General features: G+C 41.9%; 1 protein-coding gene across 2 annotated transcripts in view; it reads left to right on the forward strand.

The window, feature by feature from the left end:
* ROS1 (ROS proto-oncogene 1, receptor tyrosine kinase) overlaps nucleotides 1–20,488 on the forward strand; it is a 123,646-nt gene that overhangs the window by 66,515 nt on the left and 36,643 nt on the right. For both annotated transcript variants that reach the window (XM_072141714.1, XM_072141715.1), the window contains 6 exons: nucleotides 9,008–9,264; nucleotides 14,862–14,925; nucleotides 16,331–16,530; nucleotides 17,081–17,292; nucleotides 18,746–19,032; nucleotides 20,257–20,433. In XM_072141714.1, the coding sequence (XP_071997815.1) occupies nucleotides 9,008–9,264; nucleotides 14,862–14,925; nucleotides 16,331–16,530; nucleotides 17,081–17,292; nucleotides 18,746–19,032; nucleotides 20,257–20,433 (1,197 nt within the window). The remainder of the gene's footprint in view (nucleotides 1–9,007; nucleotides 9,265–14,861; nucleotides 14,926–16,330; nucleotides 16,531–17,080; nucleotides 17,293–18,745; nucleotides 19,033–20,256; nucleotides 20,434–20,488) is intronic.

The following is a 20,488-nucleotide window of genomic DNA, read 5'->3' on the forward strand; positions in this document are numbered from 1 at the left end:
CAGGGCACGGATGATGTTGTCTGACACGTGCTGGTGCAGGGCTGGGACGGCACATCGGGAAAAGTAGTGGCGGCTGGGGACCGAATACCGAGGGGCGGCCGCCGCCATGAGGTTGCGAAAGGCCTCGGTCTCTACTAGCCTATAGGGCAGCATCTCCAGGCTAAGCAATCTGGAGATGTGGACATTAAGGGCTTGGGCGTGCGGGTGGGTTGCACTATATTTCCGTTTCCGCTGACACAGGGGAAGGAACAGTGGTGTGCACGGCCGGATTTGAACGGGCTTGGTGCCACTGAGTGGGGTGTTTAGCATTCATATGCCTGCGCATACTGGTGGTAGTTAAGCTAGTAGTGGTGGAACCCCTGCTGATCCTGGTTTGGCAAAGGTTGCACACCACAGTCCGTCGGTCATCCGGTGTTTCCTTAAAGAACCTCCAGACTTCTGAAAATCTAGCCCTCGCCGCGGGAGCCCTCGCCACGGGAGCTTCACTACGTGACACATTTGGCGCTGATGCACCTGCTCTGGCCCTGCCTCTCCGTCTGGCCCCACCACTGCCTCTTCCAACCTGTTCTGGTCGAGGACTCTCCTCCGTCTCAGAAGCACTGTGTTCACCCGGCCTCTCAACCCAGCTTGGGTCTGTCACCTCATCATCCTCCGATCCCTCAGTCTGCTCCCCCCTCGGACTTCCTGCCCTGACAACAACTTCACCACTGTCTGACAACCGTGTCTCCTCATCGTCGGACACCTCTTTACACACTTCTTCCACTACGTCAAGAAGGTCATCATCACCCACAGACTGCGACTGGTGGAAAACCTGGGCATCGGAAAATTGCTCAGCAGCAACCGGACAAGTGGTTTGTGACTGTGGGAAGGGTCCAGAAAACAGTTCCTCAGAGTATGCCGGTTCAAATGCCAAATTTTCCTGGGAGGGGGCAGACTGGGGGGGAGGAGGCTGAGGTGCAGGAGCTGGAGGAGTGCCGATTTCGGTGACATGGGTGGACTGCGTGGAAGACTGACTGGTGGACAAATTGCTCGAAGCATTGTCGGCAATCCACGACATCACCTGTTCGCACTGTTCTGGCCTCAACAGTGCTCTACCACGAGTCCCAGTAACTTCAGACATGAACCTAGGGAGTGTAGCTCTGCGGCGTTCCCCTGCTCCCTCATCAGCAGGTGGTGTCTCACCCCGCCCAGGACCACGGCCTCTGACCCCTGCAGTAGTTGGACGCCCACGTCCCCGCCCTCGTCCTCTACCCCTAGCCCTCGGGTTAAACATTTTGAAAATGAAAGTTATAACTTTAATTTTTTTTTTACTTTTTTTTGTGTTTTTTTGTGTTTTTTAGTTTTTAAAACCAAACGATGCTATCCTATTGCTATGGCTATTTTCTAGCCAAGTATGAAAGCACACTGCTATGCCAGATGAGATGACGTTGAGTTACGAAAAAAGAAACGTAAAATAAAAAGTAAATGGCAGACTGTGCCTAATTGAAATCAAACCCCTAATAAATTTTCCCACTTCGGTCTTTGCGATGGATATGTGCGTCACTAAGCGCTAAACACAACGGTCGCAAGTCTCACTACAAATTCCTCACAATATGGTAGTAGATGCACTACAGAAAGGACAGTCACCAGCAGATCAACCAGAAATAAAATATATAACGCTATTGTAGGCCTAAGTAAGCCGTTTGGATTCTCCTATGGCTATTTTCTAGCCAAGTATGAAAGCACACTGCTATGCCAGATGAGATGACGCTGAGTTATGAAAAAATAAACGTAAAATAAAAAGTAAATGGCAGACTGTGCCTAATTGAAATCAAACCCCTAATAAATTTTCCCACTTCGGTCTTTGCGATGGATATGTGCGTCACTAAGCGCTAAACACAACGGTCGCAAGTCTCACTACAAATTCCTCACAATATGGTAGTAGATGCACTGCAGCAAGGACAGCCACCAGCAGATCAACCAGAAATAAAACATATATAACGCTATTGTAGGCCTAAGTAAGCTGTTTGGATTCTCCTATGGCTATTTTCTAGCCAAGTATGAAAGCACACTGCTATGCCAGATGAGATGACGCTGAGTTATTAAAAAAATAAACGTAAAATAAAAAGAAACTGGCAGACTGTGCCTAATTGAAATCAAACCCCTAATAAATTTTCCCACTTAGGTCTTTGCAATGGATATGTGCGTCACTAAGCGCTAAACACAACGGTCGCAAGTCTCACTACAAATTCCTCACAATATGGTAGTAGATGCACTACAGCAAGGACAGCCACCAGCAGATCAACCAGAAATAAAATATATAACGCTATTGTAGGCCTAAGTAAGCCGTTTGGATTCTCCTATGGCTATTTTCTAGCCAAGTATGAAAGCACACTGCTATGCCAGATGAGATGACGCTGAGTTATGAAAAAATAAACGTAAAATAAAAAGTAAATGGCAGACTGTGCCTAATTGAAATCAAACCCCTAATAAATTTTCCCACTTCGGTCTTTGCGATGGATATGTGCGTCACTAAGCGCTAAACACAACGGTCGCAAGTCTCACTACAAATTCCTCACAATATGGTAGTAGATGCACTGCAGCAAGGACAGCCACCAGCAGATCAACCAGAAATAAAATATATAATGCTATTGTAGGCCTAAGTAAGCCGTTTGGATTCTCCTATGGCTATTTTCTAGCCAAGTATGAAAGCACACTGCTATGCCAGATGAGATGACGCTGAGTTATGAAAAAATAAACGTAAAATAAAAAGTAAATGGCAGACTGTGCCTAATTGAAATCAAACCCCTAATAAATTTTCCCACTTCGGTCTTTGCGATGGATATGTGCGTCACTAAGCGCTAAACACAACGGTCGCAAGTCTCACTACAAATTCCTCACAATATGGTAGTAGATGCACTGCAGCAAGGACAGCCACCAGCAGATCAACCAGAAATAAAATATATATAACGCTATTGTAGGCCTAAGTAAGCCGTTTGGATTCTCCTATGGCTATTTTCTAGCCAAGTATGAAAGCACACTGCTATGCCAGATGAGATGACGCTGAGTTATGAAAAAATAAACGTAAAATAAAAAGTAAATGGCAGACTGTGCCTAATTGAAATCAAACCCCTAATAAATTTTCCCACTTTGGTGTTTGAGGTGGATATGTGTGTCACTAAGCGCTAAACACAACGGTAGCAAGTCCCCCTGCAAATTCCTCACAATATGGTACTAGCTGCAAATAAAAAAAAAAAAAGTATAACGTTATTGTAGCCCTAAGAAGGGCTGTTGGGTTCTTGTAGAATCACTCCTGCCTAACACTATTCTAATTGAACAGCCTAACGCTTTCCCTGACCAGCAGCAGCTCTCTCCCTAGCGGCATCAAGACACAGAATGATCCGAGCAGCGCAGGCAGGGGCTAGTCTATTCCAGGGTCACCTGATCTGGCCAGCCAACCACTGCTATCGACGTGTAAGGGTACCACGTCATGCTGGGTGGAGTGCAGAGTCTCCTGGCTTGTGATTGGCTCTGTTTCTGGCCGCCAAAAAGCAAAACGGCGGGAGCTGCCATTTTCTCGAGCGGGCGAAGTATTCGTCCGAGCAACGAGCAGTTTCGAGTACGCTAATGCTCGAACGAGCATGAAGCTCGGACGAGTATGTTCGCTCATCTCTAGTTACAACTAATATAAAGATAAAATATAATAATAATAATCTTTCTTTATATAGTGCCATAATATTCCTTAGAGCTTTACAGATTGTGGGTAGGGGGGTGGGGGTAAAAATGAAAGCTGAGCACGGAAGTTTCATGCAGTTAGGGTATGTGTTAGGTCTGCCTAAAGAGATGGGTTTTATGAGCATTTGTGAAGGTTTGAAGGTTGGGTATTAGTTTGATAGTCTGGGGTAAAGCATTCAGGAGAATTGACAAAGCTTTGGAAAACTCCGGGAGAAATGAGTAGGAGGTCGAATTAACGAAAAGAAAATCTAAGATCACTAGTAGATCAAGGAGCACGGGTTGGGAAATAGATAGAGATTAGTGAGGAGAGGTAGACATGTGCAGCACTTTGCCAAGCCGTGTGGATGAGGGTGACTAATTTATACTATATTCAGAAGTAGACAGGGAACCAGTGTATTGACTGGCACAGGCTGGAAGCATCTGTGTAGCTTTTGGACTACAAGTCTGGCTGCTGTATTAAGAATAGACTGTAGAGGAGAGAGTTTAGTATCTGTAAGACCAATTAGTAGGGAGTTACAGCAGTCTAGATCAGGACTGGGTTTAAAATTTTTAACAGGCTCTCCGGAGTGAGAAGCCCATCCCATCTTGCGTTCCAAGCAGTCCGGTGATAGTTCACCTATTATTTAAAGCGCACTTTATATTAATACATATTTAAAAATCTTTTGGAGGTTAAAATAATTTAATTAACTCATTAACTCATATACAGACACACACAGCCCCTTTACCAACCCATAAATATAAAAATGTTGTATAAAAATTACTAGAATCATGTTAAAGACAGTACCAGAGCCAAGATCATACCATAATTACAACCCCATTAAGCAAGTTCAATACTTAAAGGGGTATTCTCGTCTGAGCATTCACATTCAGTTTGATAAATATGCCATATTTAAACATTTCTTCAATTAGATGTTATTAAAAAAAAATGTTCCTGTGTGAAGATAATTTCTCATAAATTTAGTCATTTTGTCCCTTAGAAACGAGATAGCTTCCTCAGAAACGACCACCTCTGCTGGAGTGATTGCACAAAGAAACAAAAAACAAAACATTTTTGTATATGAAATGTCTGGGAGTTACTGCAGGTCCCACAGCCGTCCTGTGGTAATGATCGCTGAATCCAGGAGGTCAGGCAGGTCTCTATAGCGCATGTCTAGCCACTGCTGCCAGAGTGTGACGGGGTCGTATCCGAGGAAGCTATCTGGTTTCTAAGGGACAACATGACTATATTTATGACAAATTATCTTCACACAGGAACATTTTTTTTAATAACATCCAATTGAAGAAATGTTTATATTTGGAAGATTAGTGAAACTGAATGTAAGTGCCCAGACGAGAATACCCCTTTAAATACCACCAGAACCAAGTCCAATAAACTTACAGTAACTACAGCATTTACAGCTCCCACACAGTAGCCAATATAGTAATAGTGCCCCCACAGTAACCACAGTAGAAAGTGGTTACAAGTTGCCACCAGTAGCCAGTAGTCACAGTGATGACCCAGTAGCCGGCAATCACAGTGATGTTTCCAGTAGCCAGTACTCACAGTGATGCCTCTTTTAGTCTCAAGAATGCCTTCAGTGCCCAGCAGTCTAGGTGATGCCCCCAGTAGCTGGTAATCAGTGATCTCTACAGTATCCAGCAATCATAGTGATGCCCCCAGTAGCCAATAGTCACATTGATACCTCCAGTGCCCAGCAGTCTCAGTGATGTCCCCAGTAGCCAGCAGTCACAGTGATGACCCCAGTAACCAGCAGTCACAAGAATGCCTCTAATAGTCAGTAATCACAGTAATGCCCACAGTGGCCAGCAGTTACAGTGATGACCCCACTAGACAGCAGTCACAGTGATGCCTCCAGTAGCCAGCAATCACAAGAATGTCCTCTGTAGCCACAATATTGCCTCCAGTAGCCAATAGTCACAGTGATGCCTCCAGTGGCCATCAGTTACAGAATCACCCCCAGTAGCCAGTATTCACAATGATCCTTACAGTAGCAGGTGGTTACAGCATGCCAGCAGTAGCCAATAGTCACAGTGATGCCCCAGTAGCCAGTATTTACAGTGATGCCCCCAGTGGTCAGCAGTTACATTGATGACCCCACTAGACAGCAGTCTCAGTGATGCCCCCAGTAGCCATAATAATACACGGAGTGTATTCACAGTGATGCCTCCATTGCCCAACAGTCAAGGTTATGTCCCCAGTAAATGCTATAAAATGAACCAGTGCAACAATCAGAATTTAAGAGGTTGCAGTTTTAAGAAAGGTTGATAGAAATTATTACAGATGTATAGTGCAAAGGAGATGTCAGGGTCGAGCACAACTGCAAGACAATTGACCTGCAGTTGGGGTGATGGAGGGGTCAGGGTTGGGTTGGTTAATAACCGTTCCATTTTGGAAAGATTAAGTTTCAAGAAGAGAGAACATGAGATTAGAGACAGCACAGAGACAATCACTGGTGTTCTTCAGAAAGGCATGCGTGATGTAACGTTTTAAAGTATATAGTTGGATACTATGAGCATATAGATAATACCCAAAACCAAATGTGCTAATGGTTTGTCTAATGGCGGCAGTGTAGAGGAGGAAGAGAAGAGGTCTCAGGACTGAGCCTAAGAGAGAAACCCAGAAAAGGATACATTGAAAGTATGAACAGAGAGATAGGAAGAAAACCAAGAGAGCACTTCGGGACAATGGAGTGAAATGTCCTTAGGAGGATACAATGAGGAGAAAATAGTTTCCTATGGATTTAGCAGTTAGGAAATCATTTGGGGCAAATTTGGGGATAATGGGGACAATTATCTCAAAAGGAAGCCGGCTTCCATTACACCAGACACCAGCACTAGGACCTGGAGTAATTCAGCTGTGGGCTGAACGTGTCTATCAGAACGTGGAAATAGGAAGGAGAGCATGAGTACACAGCGTCCCAAGTCTGCAGTGGTGCCGTAGCACAGTGGAGGCATTGTGGCAGCAAAAAAACGATGCAGGTAATACATAACCTATAAGGATATTACCCATCTGGAATAACCACAAGAGACCTAAGAGACAATTCCTAAGCTGTTTGAAACAATCTATCGGACATAGCAGATATATTGTTTACCAACGATTGGAAGTACTGTAGTAACATGCCCCATATCCTGGTCTGGATCTCAGTTATTCAGTGACTATTTTTATTTTATGCATGCACAGTTTTATCTATTTGGTTTTATTTGGTGACACCAACTGTTTATTTACTGCGCTATCTAGTGTTCACACGCTGCGATATATAGTGCTGTAGGCTGCAACCAGGCACTCTGCCAAAAGTGCCATTTGATTGCAATATTATAAGAATACAAAGTAAGATCTCACATTACTTACCCAATACTATTTATGGTGATTTTCCACTGATATTATATTATATATAACAATATGATTTTATGTTCAATTTTATGTTAAATTTTATGGTTCATTTTATGATAATAATTGTTAGTGATGTGCAATTTTATGCAATAAACACATGTTGAGTAAAAACAGCAAGTAGTTCATGGTACACATTTTTATTTAGAAAATGTACTTGCCTGTCCGGAGGAGTTCACCTAAAGTGCATTGTCTGATGAGAATGCATTGGGGAATGAATCACTAAGATTGTGTGCCCGATATCGTGCATGCTTCTCTTCCCCGCTCAGGTCCGATGGAGTTCACCTTCTTCTTCATGCTGTATGTAAGTGCTTGATCTTGCGACACAATTTGATTGTTAAATCCTTAGTCCGAATCAGTCGAATCGGCCGACGGCACCCCCCTGATTTTTGTCGCATGACAGTCGGCGCAACTGCGGCAAAATCCGATTCCGTGCGACATAATCCCTGATTAAATACCTGTCACAAAACTCATAAACATTGAAAAATGTAAATAAGCTTAGTAAATAAGCTTATTGGGGCTTAGTAAATAAGCCCCAATGTGTCAGTCAAGAAAAGACCGGGCATTCCAGATATTTGGAGAAGAAAGGAAGATTAAAGACTGGTCAGTAGTTAACACCACTGGGCGGGGTCCAGGGAAGATTTCTTTAGTAATGGGGTTACAACAGCATGCTTTAAAGAAGAAAGAAAGACAAAAAAAGAGAGAGGTAAAAGATTTTAGTAAGGTGAGAAGTGAATACTAGGGAACTTACGGGATGTAAGGGATAGAGTTTCTGATGCAGGAAATGGGGCAAGCATATGAAAGAACCCTGTAAATTTCTTCCTCTGTAACTGGCTCAAAGAAAGAGAAAAACAGGGTAAGGCACCAGAGGGAAGGGACTCATGGAGCAAGTGAATTGGGTAACTTCCTGTTTGATATAGTCTTTTAATCTTTAACCTCTTCCCGCCGATGTTTCCATTTTTGCTCCCCTTCTTTAAAAATCCATAACTTTTTTATTTTACTATTTACGGAGCTTTATAAGGGATTGTTTTCTGCTTAACAAATTGTACTTCCGCAGTATCTCATTTTCCATGCCTTGTGCCTTTCATTTTCCAAATGCAGTCAAAAAAAATGCTTATGTGCCATATTCTTGTGGGCTTTTACAGCTCTCACTGTGTGGCACCTCCCATTTATTCTTTGAGTCGGTTGGGTTAGTGAGATTATAGGGATACCAAATTTATATAGGTTTTATTTGGTTTTAATAGGTTTTAAAAAATTATCATTTTGGGGACTGTACGACATTTTGATCACTTTTTATTAAATTTTGTAAGTACCGCAATATTAAATAAAGTGGTGTTTCAGACATATTTTCCATTACAGGGTTTATCACCGGGAATAATCACCAGAAGAGGTCAAAATAAAAAAAAAAAAATTGTACAGGAGGTTTTAATTTTTGTAAATGTGTGAAAACATAATAAAACCTATAAAATTTGGTTTCACCGTGATCGCATCGACCGAAAGAATGAAGTAGACATGTCATTTGGGGCACACAATGAAAGCGGTAAAATCCAAGCCCACAAGAATACGATGCAAATGTGTTTTTTCACCATTTTTACTGCATTTGAATTTTTTTTCCCCGCTTCCTGGTACATGGCATGGAATATTAAATACCATCTCTATGAAGTGCAATTTGGTACGCAGAAAAGAAGCCCTCACATAGCTCTGTACATGGAAAAATAAGAAAGTGATGGACTTTTGAATGTGGGGAGAAAAAAAATGGAAACGCAAAAATGAAAAAGAGCCTCAACGTTAAAGGGGAATTATCCTTTAGCTATCTGAGGTGTTTAAAGCAGACAAGAAATAAATATAGAATAGATATAGCAAACTAAGAACATTTTCTTTGACACTGCTTCTTCTTCTTTACAGTTCCTTCACCACCTTTGAACCCTCGAGTTTATCGTTTACAAAATGACAACATATTTGACATAACTGATGTAAGGGTGGAGCTGAGATGGGACCCGCCAGTTAAGAGCAATGGTGTGCTGATAAACTTTGCAATTTCCTACAGAGTAATCAATGAGAGTGAGTTTTCTCAAAGACTTGGTTCATGGGTTACAGTGAACACAACATTATCTGGCTCATTTATTCTCCATAATCTACCTCCAGGACTTCTTCAGTTTCAGGTAAAGTCTAATGTACAATCAGTTACCCCTATTATATATTATCTATTGAAATGTTCAGATTTATTATACAGTCTCTGCTGAAAACCCTGCATAAAAAGAAAAAATATAACTACACTAGACAAGTGTAGATTGGGAATAGGTGCTACAGTCAGTGCTGTGCAACATATTTATTTATTAATTACCGGTAATTAATTATTATTTAAAAATTGTTAGCAAGCTTATTGCAAAAACACAGAAGTTGGTCATCTCGCTGCTCAATGTAGATTACAACTCCAGGTGCATGCCCAAGCTCAACAGCGGTAAATGCAAGTCCAAAATTGAATGCATATCCAGCACAGCATAGCACATAGAAAGCAATGGGTAGAGATGGGAGAATTTGTTGTAACTCGGTTCGATCCAATTGGCCGAATTTTTCAAAATATTCGATTTGACCCGGAACGAATCATGACAAATCACTTTATAAAACAGGTATTTCCTGGCTGCAGATGACCAGTAAATGGGATATTTGCATGTCCTCTGTGTTCTGTATCCACTCCTGCTTTTGGCTATCCATCCTTTTATTCCTTCTAACAGATGAAATGAAGGGGAAAACTAAGCAATGAGTAGGGCGCTGAGGTGGCACAATGACAAATTATGGAGGTGGCGGAAACATGGTAGGCCACAGAGTGGCACAATGACAGTGTGTAGGTGGCAGCAACCTGGTAGACCACAGAGTGGCATAATGACAGAGTGTGGAGGTGGCAGCAGCAGGAGGTCAGAAAGTGGCACAATGACAGACTGGAGATGGCGGCAACATGGTAGGCCACAGAGTGGCACAATGATCGAGTGTGGAGGTGGCATCAGCAGCAGCAGCAGGAGCCCACAGAGTGGAACAATGACTGATTGTGGAGGTGGCGGACAATTCTAGTCCCTGGTAAAGATGGTGGGAAGCAGATGGAGCAACTGGCAGCAGATGTTGCATCAGGCGCATTGCACCATCAGAATAGTGACTGAGGCAGGTAGTTAGAATCCAGACCCATTTCTCAATGTTTGGGCGAGGCATCATGGCTGATCTAATCTGATGCATAAGGCATTGGTGTGTTGAAACCCTGGCCGATCCAAGCCTGATTCATCTTGACAAAGGTCAGTCTCTCCACATTACTGGTGGTCAAGTGGGTTCTCCTTGGGGTAATGAAAAAGTGGCAGAGATAAAACAAAATAGCGCTCATAGGGTAGTATTGCTTGGTTACAGGTGTTTTGTATGGTTAAGTGGTTGCTCACCTGGTCGAGTTGTGCTCAACAAGGCTCAACTCTAGGGTTAGGTTGGAAGGACAATGGTCAGTGGCAGCCGATGTTTCATTGTGTTCTCCAAACACAGGGGACTATGCCCGTTGGAGTCTGGGAGTCAAATTGGGAGGGTCGGAAACGGTAGGCGCACAACAAGACCGGGTATATTCTCTTTTTCAAGTGAAAGAAGATTCGGTTCCTGGACGCTGACGGAGAGTGGGTCCAGAGTCTGGGGGTGGGTGAGACTCTGGACCCACTCTCCGTTGGGGGGGGATGCCACCAGGTAGTTCCACAGATGCGACTAGGCCCGCAGTGGCAGCCAGGGAAACAGGGGTAGAAGAACACAGTCTGAGCTTGGGATGACAGCAGGAGTACGGGTTGGAAGGATGAGCTGGAAGCAAGAATCAGGCACACAACCCAGGCAGACAGGAACGGACAGGTCCTTGGAGGAGAGTTGATGGCTTGGAGACATCTGGAAATGCTGGGAACATGGTAGCCACCAGGAGCATCTGGGAACGCTGGAGACAGGAAACACGGTGGTGTTTGGAAACTCTGGAGGACAGGAGCGTCTGGAAATGCTGGGAGGGCTTTTTCTTCAACAGGGACCGCTGTGGGAAGCGAGGTGTGGAAACCTTGGAAGTTCCTTGTAGAATGCTGAAGATCCGGCGTGGAAAGAAGGGAGGTGCCGGACTAGCCAGCACCAATCAGGAGAACACTGGCCCTTTAAATCTTGAAGAGCCGGCACACACCCAAGTGAGCAGGGAAGTGTGTGGCCTAGTCAGGCAGTTGGATTGCGTTGGAGAGGTAAGTCCAGGCCAGAAGTTGCCGCGCCGCAGGGAAGGGCACGGATGTACCCACGATCCGTATCGAGGATCACGGGTGCGGCCGTGACATTGCTCATTAAGGACTCCAGACTTAAGTTGCTGCTGATGGAGCTGCTACTGCTCCTGTCCCCCAACTCCCCACAGCAGCCTTGGTAGTAGTACTAATATCGTGGCCTTTTCAAAGGGCTTGAGCAATTGGCAGGTGTCATGCATGAGCTGCCAGTGGCTGACATCAAAGTTACATAGGGGAGTACTCCGGTCCGCTTGCATCATCAAAAAATCATTAATATCTTTTCTCTGTTCATACAGGCGGTGTAACATATGGAGGTGGGAAATGCAACGAGCAGTTCCCCCTGTGTGACTTCGTTCGCCCAGGCAAACCAGGTGTGGAACTGCGTGACACTGCTGTTCCCTGTACATGTGGTATGATGGAGCAGCACCTGTGGAGGCTGAGGTGGTGGTGGAGAAGGAGGAGTAGGAGACGGACACTAGAACAGGAGTAGCAGTTTGACAACATAAAAAAAGTGAAAGCGCCGTCTCTTGTGGTTGGTGTGGCTGGGCGGGAAGCACATTCACCCAGTGGGCTGTAAAGGATATGTACTGGCCCTGACCATAGTTACAGCTCCACATGTCCACGCTGCCGTGCACCTTGGAAGAAACTGATAAGCTCAAGGACTGGCTCACCTTCTGTTGTACATATTTGTGAAGGCCTGGCACTGCCTTTTTGGAAAATTGCTGCTTGGAACTCTCTACCTCGGTTCGGCACAAGATATTAGTTCTTTGAAGGAGCAGAGTCCACGACTTGGAAAGGGAGGGACTGCAGTACCAACAACTTGGACAAGAGCACGGTCAGCTTCTGCACCTTAGGATGGCTGGACACATACAGTTGTCTCTTTGTAATTGCCTCTTTCAACGACTGCTGGTGCCATGCATAGTGAGCAGCGGGAGCATCTGGACAGGGAGATGATGTCAAAGACAAACAGCTCCCTTCGGCAGAGGTGCTGGAGCCATGACTGGCTGAAATGGCATGTGTGCCACTAGGTGCTGCTGCTGTTGCTGCAGCGGCAGGATGGACCTCCACATCTGTTAAACGTTTCTCCCAGGCCATTGGATGGTGACGCTGCATGTGTTGAAGCAGGGCCGTGGTGCCAATGTTAGCTCCCTGGCCACGCTTCACTTTCTGCCCGCAGATTCTACATATACACACGCTCGGCTCCTCTGGTGTCTTAACAAAAATCTGCCACACCGCTGAGGTGGTGATTTTACTGCGAACACTCTGCACTGCGTGACTACTAACGCCGCTGCCTCACTCAGCCCCTGTAGCATTGATTACTTGGGCCTCCGAAGCTGGATTGGTACCCCGCGGCCGTTTGGCTCCCGTCCTCGCACTGCTGCCACCCTGCTGACTCACGGCCACAGAAGCGACTTGCTGCCTATTTTGCTGGATGTCGCACAAGCTGACACTCTTCGCCTGACATTGATTAATCCCTTGCTATACCTGGCTCCCAAATGCGATCGGCTATCATGGTCAATTTGCGTTTTCCTGTCACTGCTATTCTCCTATGTTGTATCTGACAAACCCATGGACTCTTGGCTGGGGTTGTCAGATGCTATATTTGAAGAATTAGGTGACCTAGTCAACCAATCAACACACTGCCGCTAAATGACAACAGCAGTTCTGGCCTCACAGAGTCACCCCTGCTGTGACATCCCCTTACTGTGCTGCGACCTGTGCCTGCTGCACCTGCTACCTCTCGGTCTGACATAGTGGTTAATCAACTACGTTGATTTGAAAAGTATTTCTTGCTCTCAACTTTAGCTACAAAATGTATGGGAATTTGCGTTATACAGATACCCCACAACAGACACCCTGTAATTGGAGCGAAAATCACTCTATAAGCTATGTGGATTTGACACTTATTTCTTGCTCTCAACTTTATCAACAAAAAACTATTGTAATTTGTGTTATACAGATGCCCCAAAACGCACACCCTGTAAGAGGAGCAGAAATCACTACAGCAGCTGTGAGGATATGAAACAGATTTCTTCCTAGTTGCTTCAGTAACAAAAAATAACTGCTATTTGGGGTATACAGATCCCCCTTAACACACACACTGGGAGAGGGGCAGAAATTACTACAGCAGCTGTGTGGATATGAAACAGATTTCTTCTTAGTCGCTTCAGCAACAAAAAAGAACTGCTATTTGGTGTATACAGATTTCCCTAAACGCACACCCTGGGATTGGAGCAGAAATCGCTATAGCACAGTAGCTAGACGCTACAGATGTCATCGAGGGTGTTCCTTTCGCCTTCCCCATGTAACACGTTGTGCTCGCGCTCATTTAGCTACAAAAATGGGGAAGGGCTTCGTTCCCACGAATTAGGGTAAACATCAGATTGGTGACAAATCGAATTCCGAAATTCTTATCGAATTCCACTTTGTTCTAATCGATTCACTGATCTCTAACTGTTGGAAGATTGCAGAACATTGTTGTACATCTACCACTTTCTTCTGTGTTTTCATTTAAGTGCAATTTGCCAGATAGCACTCACTCACTCAACTCAAGTTTTGAAGCTGTCTATTTATTGGAAATTGGGCATTCTTCTTCAACTGCTTCAGTGTGTGCAACTGCTTTATGGTGGTTTTGCCTTAAAGCTATATTCCCATTTCAGCAAATATAATGTTACTGTTTTTGTTATAAAAAGTTATATAAGTTTCCAATATACTTTCTGTTTCAATACCTTTCACTTTTTCAGATCTCTGCTTGCTGTCCTATAGAAAGCTTCAATGTTTATTTCCAGTGGACAGAAATCTGTCCATGGTTACACAAGTGCACCGTTACAACACAGCTCCGATTAATCTGTGTGATACTAATGAGCTGTGCAGTTATGTCACCATGGTCAGATTTCTATCCACTAGTAGTAGACATAGAAGCTTTCCATAGAATGAAAGAGAAGGGAGATCTAGAAAACAGTGAGGAATTGATACAGAAAGTATATTGGAAAATTGTATACGTTTTTATAATGCAAACAATAACATTAATTTGCTGAAATGGGAATACCCCTTGAAAGTTTTTGGTGATTTGGTCTCTTTTGTAGACTATTTCCATTCTTCCCACAGTGCAGCCTCTCTACTTTCTCTATAGGTTTAGTGACCACAGCTAACACCCTCAAGCAGGATTCTTCACCTTTCTTCTCTTCTTCTTCTATTTTCTTGTTTCCTCTTTCAATTGTTATAAGATGCTTTCTTGTTTGCTTGTGTATTAATCTTATATAAGGACTCTTGTTATGTACAATGTGATCCTAATCTACACTCATTTGTGACTTTATGTCTTGTGCACCACGGTTTCACATGTTTTTTTAGTTTATTTCAATAAAGCAAATCAATTGTAAAATAGCTGAGGTGATAGCTTATCTACAACCATGACTATGGTATGTCTTCAGATTTCAAGTTGTAGCACTTTTATGAAATAAGGATATGAAAACACTCATGTTGTTGTATTCTAGGTACAAGCATATACCTCAGCTGGACCTGGACCATTTTCTGAAGTGGCAGAAGCATTAATTTCAGGTAAAATGTTATATCTTTATAGATTTTTAGTCCTTGTTCATTGTTCCTTGTTGTTTTATTATATTAATTCAATGTCTTTGTAGAATCAGGATGTAAGTGTGGAAGTTGTTACTATAATACTCTGGAACATAATAGGTAGATTGTTGTTTGTGTGAAAAATATCTACAAGTATAAATAGCATGCATTCTACTGTGGAGAAGAAGCCAGCCCGATTATCTCTACGCGGATTAGTGCCAATGATCGAATCTAATCCTTATATGAATCTGCAACAAATCAAACTGCACATCAGATACACATTATTTCCTTGCCAAGAATCCTCTAGTTAATTCTGTATTTTCTGGACCATAGGATGCAACTGACCATAAAATCAGAAGCCTAAGGATGGAATTTTTACATACAATAGAAAATATAACGGCCATATATTCTGCTACAATTTCAGTACCAACACTATCAACCCTGTGACATTGGCCACAAAAAAACAAAAAAAAATCCAAGGTGTCTTCAGCGCACAGAAAGTTGTGTAGAGGGAAGGGCTTAATACGAAGGTATATCCATAGGTGTTGCTGCTCCATTTTTAGCAGTGCTGACATAAGGCCCGGGCTTGGCAATAAGTGCACAAAATAGTGTGTTATGTATACAAATCACTTTGCTACCTGCCTTTCAGATTTGATAAAAGTTTGTGTGAGCAATGTGTGTTCAGGAGGCAGATAATACAGTGATTTATACGCACAGCACAATACTCTATAAACTGCTACCCATGTGGACCCGCTGTACCCTTGTTCTGGTCAAACAATGCTGAGAGTCTACCAGAATGCAAACTACAGGCAGTAGTACAGAAGTTAAATTTGTATGTAAGTTGGAACTGTATATTTTATAATTGTAAACCCGGCCAAAACTTGTTTGGTCTCTGTGACTATTGGATTTTGAAAATGGTGGGTTGTCATAAGAACCAGGATTAACAATAAATCTTAATGTCAGATACCTTTGATAACTGTTAAAGCTGATAATTCCAGCATGGGGCAAAAGTACAGTAAATTACTAACATCCAGAGGTCCGTTTGTAACTAGCAGTTGTCTGTAAGTTGAGTGTTCTTAAGTGTTCTTCCTGTACTAGAGAAAAAGAAACCCCATAGCACAGGACAGAGACACTCAACTGTTGTTGGCCCGCGAATCACAGACTACTTTTCACAGTTCAGTTTGACACATCTGACTTAGGTGGAAGAAGGGACTTCCTGGCTCATAAATCACTCTAAAGCTTGAAGTTTGATTAGTAAAATTCTTCCATTCACATTGTAAAGAAAGTCACGGACTCACCACAGTCACATGTCTCTGGGCTAATAGTAGATGTTCATACATATCTTTGCATTTTGTTGGATATTCATTATGTCTTGCCTTTCCCATTACAGATATTCATCCTCCTCCAGTTCTCATCACTGCTTCCTCAAACACAATAACTTTTATCGATGTAGACCGAAAACAAGCATTGTGGAATTTAAAAGCTGAAAATTTGCGGACGATTTCCTACATAGCTCACAATGAAAAATTCTTCTACCTAGATAATGATACTCTCTTCTTAAGTGATTTAAAAAGCCTATCTACTGTTCCGGTACTTGTTGTATCTATTATGATAGGAATTAAATAATTGTAATGTTTGGGTCTAGGACTTTTAATTGCTCTCATCTATTGTTATATAAAATCATATTGTGTGGATAAGTTAGTTCTATAATACAATGCAGGGATGACAATACAAAAACACCAAAAGAAGGTCTCTGAAAATAATGGACATAGACTCTCGAATCCTTTAAAATCTCTATACCATATCATGATGAGACACTACACAGTGACATTAAGCCAAGTGTACTATTCATTAAATTCGCACCTCTTTCAGATTCACATGCGTAGAAATCCTCTTTATGAGATGCCAAATGCAGGTCACATAAATGACTACTATTCGAAAACTAAAGCTAGGACTGTTAAAGTGCCAAACAAAGCACAAGAGCTCATTATAGTGGTTTATTACTTGATACTTTTTATGCACACTTGAAAAAGGTAGCAAGGTTTTTAGAATCATAATAACCACTTCATATTCTATCAAAAAATGTCATTGTTTCATACAATTGAATTCCATTTGTTCTAAACTTTTTTTTTGTTTGCAGCTATTGGAGGATGGCCGTCTGTCTGAATGTCAGAGTATGACAGTAGACTGGATTGCAAGGCATATTTATGTGATGGTTCATTCAGAAGAGAATGGTACTCAACTTTTCTTTATTGACCTGGAGCGACAGGAGAAAGTTCTAAATCACCTCAACACAACTGAGATTTCTCCAAAGATTAACTTGCACACTATTTTAGCTTATCCATTGCTTAGGTACGTAAACGCTTGTTGTAGTTGACTAAAATTCTCAGAATCTTTGTATAGTTAAATATTTTAAAGGGAATTTGTCACCATAAAATATATGTTTTTATGAAATCTAACATCAAAACCAAGAATGGATAAACCAGGGTCACTTGCTTATAGATCCAGGCACTGTGACTGTGTTAATCTTCTTATATTTGTTATCCATGGTCTCTTTACTTCCAAAATCAACTTTTAATTTGATGCTTATGAGCCTGAAGGGCTCTGGGGGTGGGCTGACCAGGGGGTGGGCTGTAACTTCACAGTTAATCTTACAACAGCAGAGGAAGTGGGAGGGGGGGAGTGCTCCTGCACAATATAACAGTGCCTGATTTATCATGCTTGCTTTGGATGGTAGATTTCCTTTAGTACACTGTAATATGAATACATAGTTTTGTAACCTGTCCTTTATGTACTAAAATTAAACTCACTCTTAGCTAAGAAAACAAGTGGGTAATTCTACTCAGTGATTGGCAGCTATATATGAATACACAGTTTTTTAGAAATGGCTGTCAATCACAGACTGAGACCGTCCACTAGACTCCTAAGCCTATAATAAGCCAACCCAGACTGAAAACAATCCTGTGATGTGTGTGTGTGTGTGTCAGTGGCGTAACTAGAAGATGATGGGCCCCAGTGCAAAGTCTGTGACAGGCCCCACGAGTATAAAGTATGGTTTATAGTAATAGTGTTCTCATATGGGAAAGCAACACCATAAGTGCCCCCTAAACCTCTTGGGCCCTGGTGCGACCACAACCTCTGCACCCCTTCAAGTTACGCCCCTGGTGTGTGTGTGTGTGTGTGCGTGAGGGGGGGGGGGGGGCGGCAGTTTATTCATAGATCCTCTGCAGAGGATAAATAGATTTTAATGTCTTCCATTATTGTGTATTTGGCAACAATTGGTATACTTCTGCTATATTTCACACACCGCTGCATTATTCGTTATGTTTAAAATAACGGAAGTGTGAGGCTTCTTTTTACCAACATTAGATGGGTGTTCCCATTTCAGCATATAAATGTTATTGTTTGAGTAATGGAAAGTTATACATTTTCCCAATATCCGTAATGTATCAATTTCTCATGGTTTTCTAGAACTCTGCTTGCTGTCATTCTATAGAAATCTTCTAGGTTTAATTCCAGTGGATTGAAATCTGTCCATGGTCACACAGGTGCACTGCTCGTTATATCACACAGCTCTGATTACTCTCTGTAATACTAACAAGCCGTGCACCTGTGTGACCATGGTCAGATTTCTGTGCACTTGAAGTAAACATGGAAGCTTTCTGTAGAATGACAGCAAGCAGAGATCTAGGAAACTGTGAGGAATTGGTAGAGAAAAATGGAATAATCTTACATAATATAAACAATAGCATTAATTTGCCAAATTGGCGATTATTTCTTAATATTTTTACATTCTATTTTACAGCCGTATTTACTGGATCGAATCATTGGAAAATGGTAACAGACTTTCATTCTATGATTTAGTAAATGATACAATAGTAAGTATTTTCGGATATTACAAGAAAGTTGTTCCTATTACAAGTAATTGTGATTGCTATGAGAAGAATTGTGCTCTGGGAACATTACTTGCTATGGATAATACAGGTTGGAATAACTCATATATTTTCTTTCTGTGTAATGTAACCGAAATATGGACCTCTGATTTGGATGGTTGCCATTGCTGGAAAGTGAACAGTGTTCCTCTTCTGCCTGGTATGTGCTTCATTTTAACTTTTCAAAATAGACAATAAATACATAAAACAGCTTTATTTTCTTGAATAGGTTTATAGTTTTGAACACATTTTTGAAATAATAGAATTGCCAAAAATGTAGAATGAGAGACAAAGCTGGAAAGGCTATAAGACAATGGATGTCTCACAATGAGGAGGAGTCCCCTGTTGTAACTGTAATTTTAGCTGCTAAATTATGTGAAGATCAACCTTTGGTGTTAATATGTAAAAATAGCTGAAATTCTGAAGACCCCCATATTATCAGATATATAATATTTATAAAAAATAATTACTGTAAATACCAATTTAAATTGTTGCTAGGGGTTAAAGGAGACAATGCTCCCTGCATTACCGTATGTTTACCAATTTCTCTAGAAAACTGCAGTGTGTAATATGTGGCCACAAACTACTTCATGGACACACAGGTAGGACAAGAATAGGCTTTTGAAAGACATATTTGGCTGAAATGTTTTGTAAGGTACAATGTCATATTTGCATAGCCCTTGGATAGTGGTTTGAACACATAGAAGGTTTCAGATTTAGCTTTTGAGCGCAGATTAAGATGGTTCGTAATTTCATTGCTGTGTCATATCTATGCGACTTTTGCTTTGCAAGTTAAGTAGAATCCCCTGAATCTGACAACTTTTTGGAAACTACTTCTCCTCATGGATCTTATCAAGGGTTGTAATGAGCATTATGATTTATAGATGTCGCTCTAGTTTTTCATACAAAAAAAGGCAGTTTAAATGAAAACATAAACTGTGCAGATTACACAAAATCCCACAACAATTTGCTACCAATGCCAATAGTAGAGGGCATTCTGGCAGAGGGGACATTTTTTGTGATTTTCTTCCATAAACACTAAACATGAGGGACCTTATGGATTCACACACATGGCACAGGCTGCGTTGCCCTAAGTGATGTGGTGAATTGTAGGTTTTGTATCTGTACACAAGCTGTACCATTTTAAGTTCTTTCTTTATTTGCTCATATGAGAGCTTATTTTCTATGAGAGAAGATGCATATTTCTATAGCCTATTGATGGCTTTTATTAACTTGCTCTGAATTGTGTTTGCCTGTAAGTAAGGTTGTACTTACAGTAGACATTTATGCCGACTGTGCGGCCATTTTTCCTTCCCTTATAGCATCTATGTAACAGTTGTCTTTTGTGCTTTTGAAAGAAACTACTTATCTTTCTCTTTACAAGGTGCATCAATAACCAGTCTTTCAGTGGATGAATATTATATTTACTGGATCACTGAAAATAATGAAAATACTAATGTTTACTATGCCAGCAAAATGACTATGCTTTCAGTTTTGCTGGAAACGATTCAAGAAAACGTTCAGATTACTGCATATAGCACTGCACTGCAACCTTTTCCGGGTAAATAGGAATTTTTCATTTGGCATGTTCCATAATAATTACCATCATCAATGTC

The sequence above is a fragment of the Engystomops pustulosus genome, chromosome 3 (assembly GCF_040894005.1).
Source record: "Engystomops pustulosus chromosome 3, aEngPut4.maternal, whole genome shotgun sequence".
Classification (NCBI taxonomy): Eukaryota; Metazoa; Chordata; class Amphibia; order Anura; family Leptodactylidae; genus Engystomops; species Engystomops pustulosus.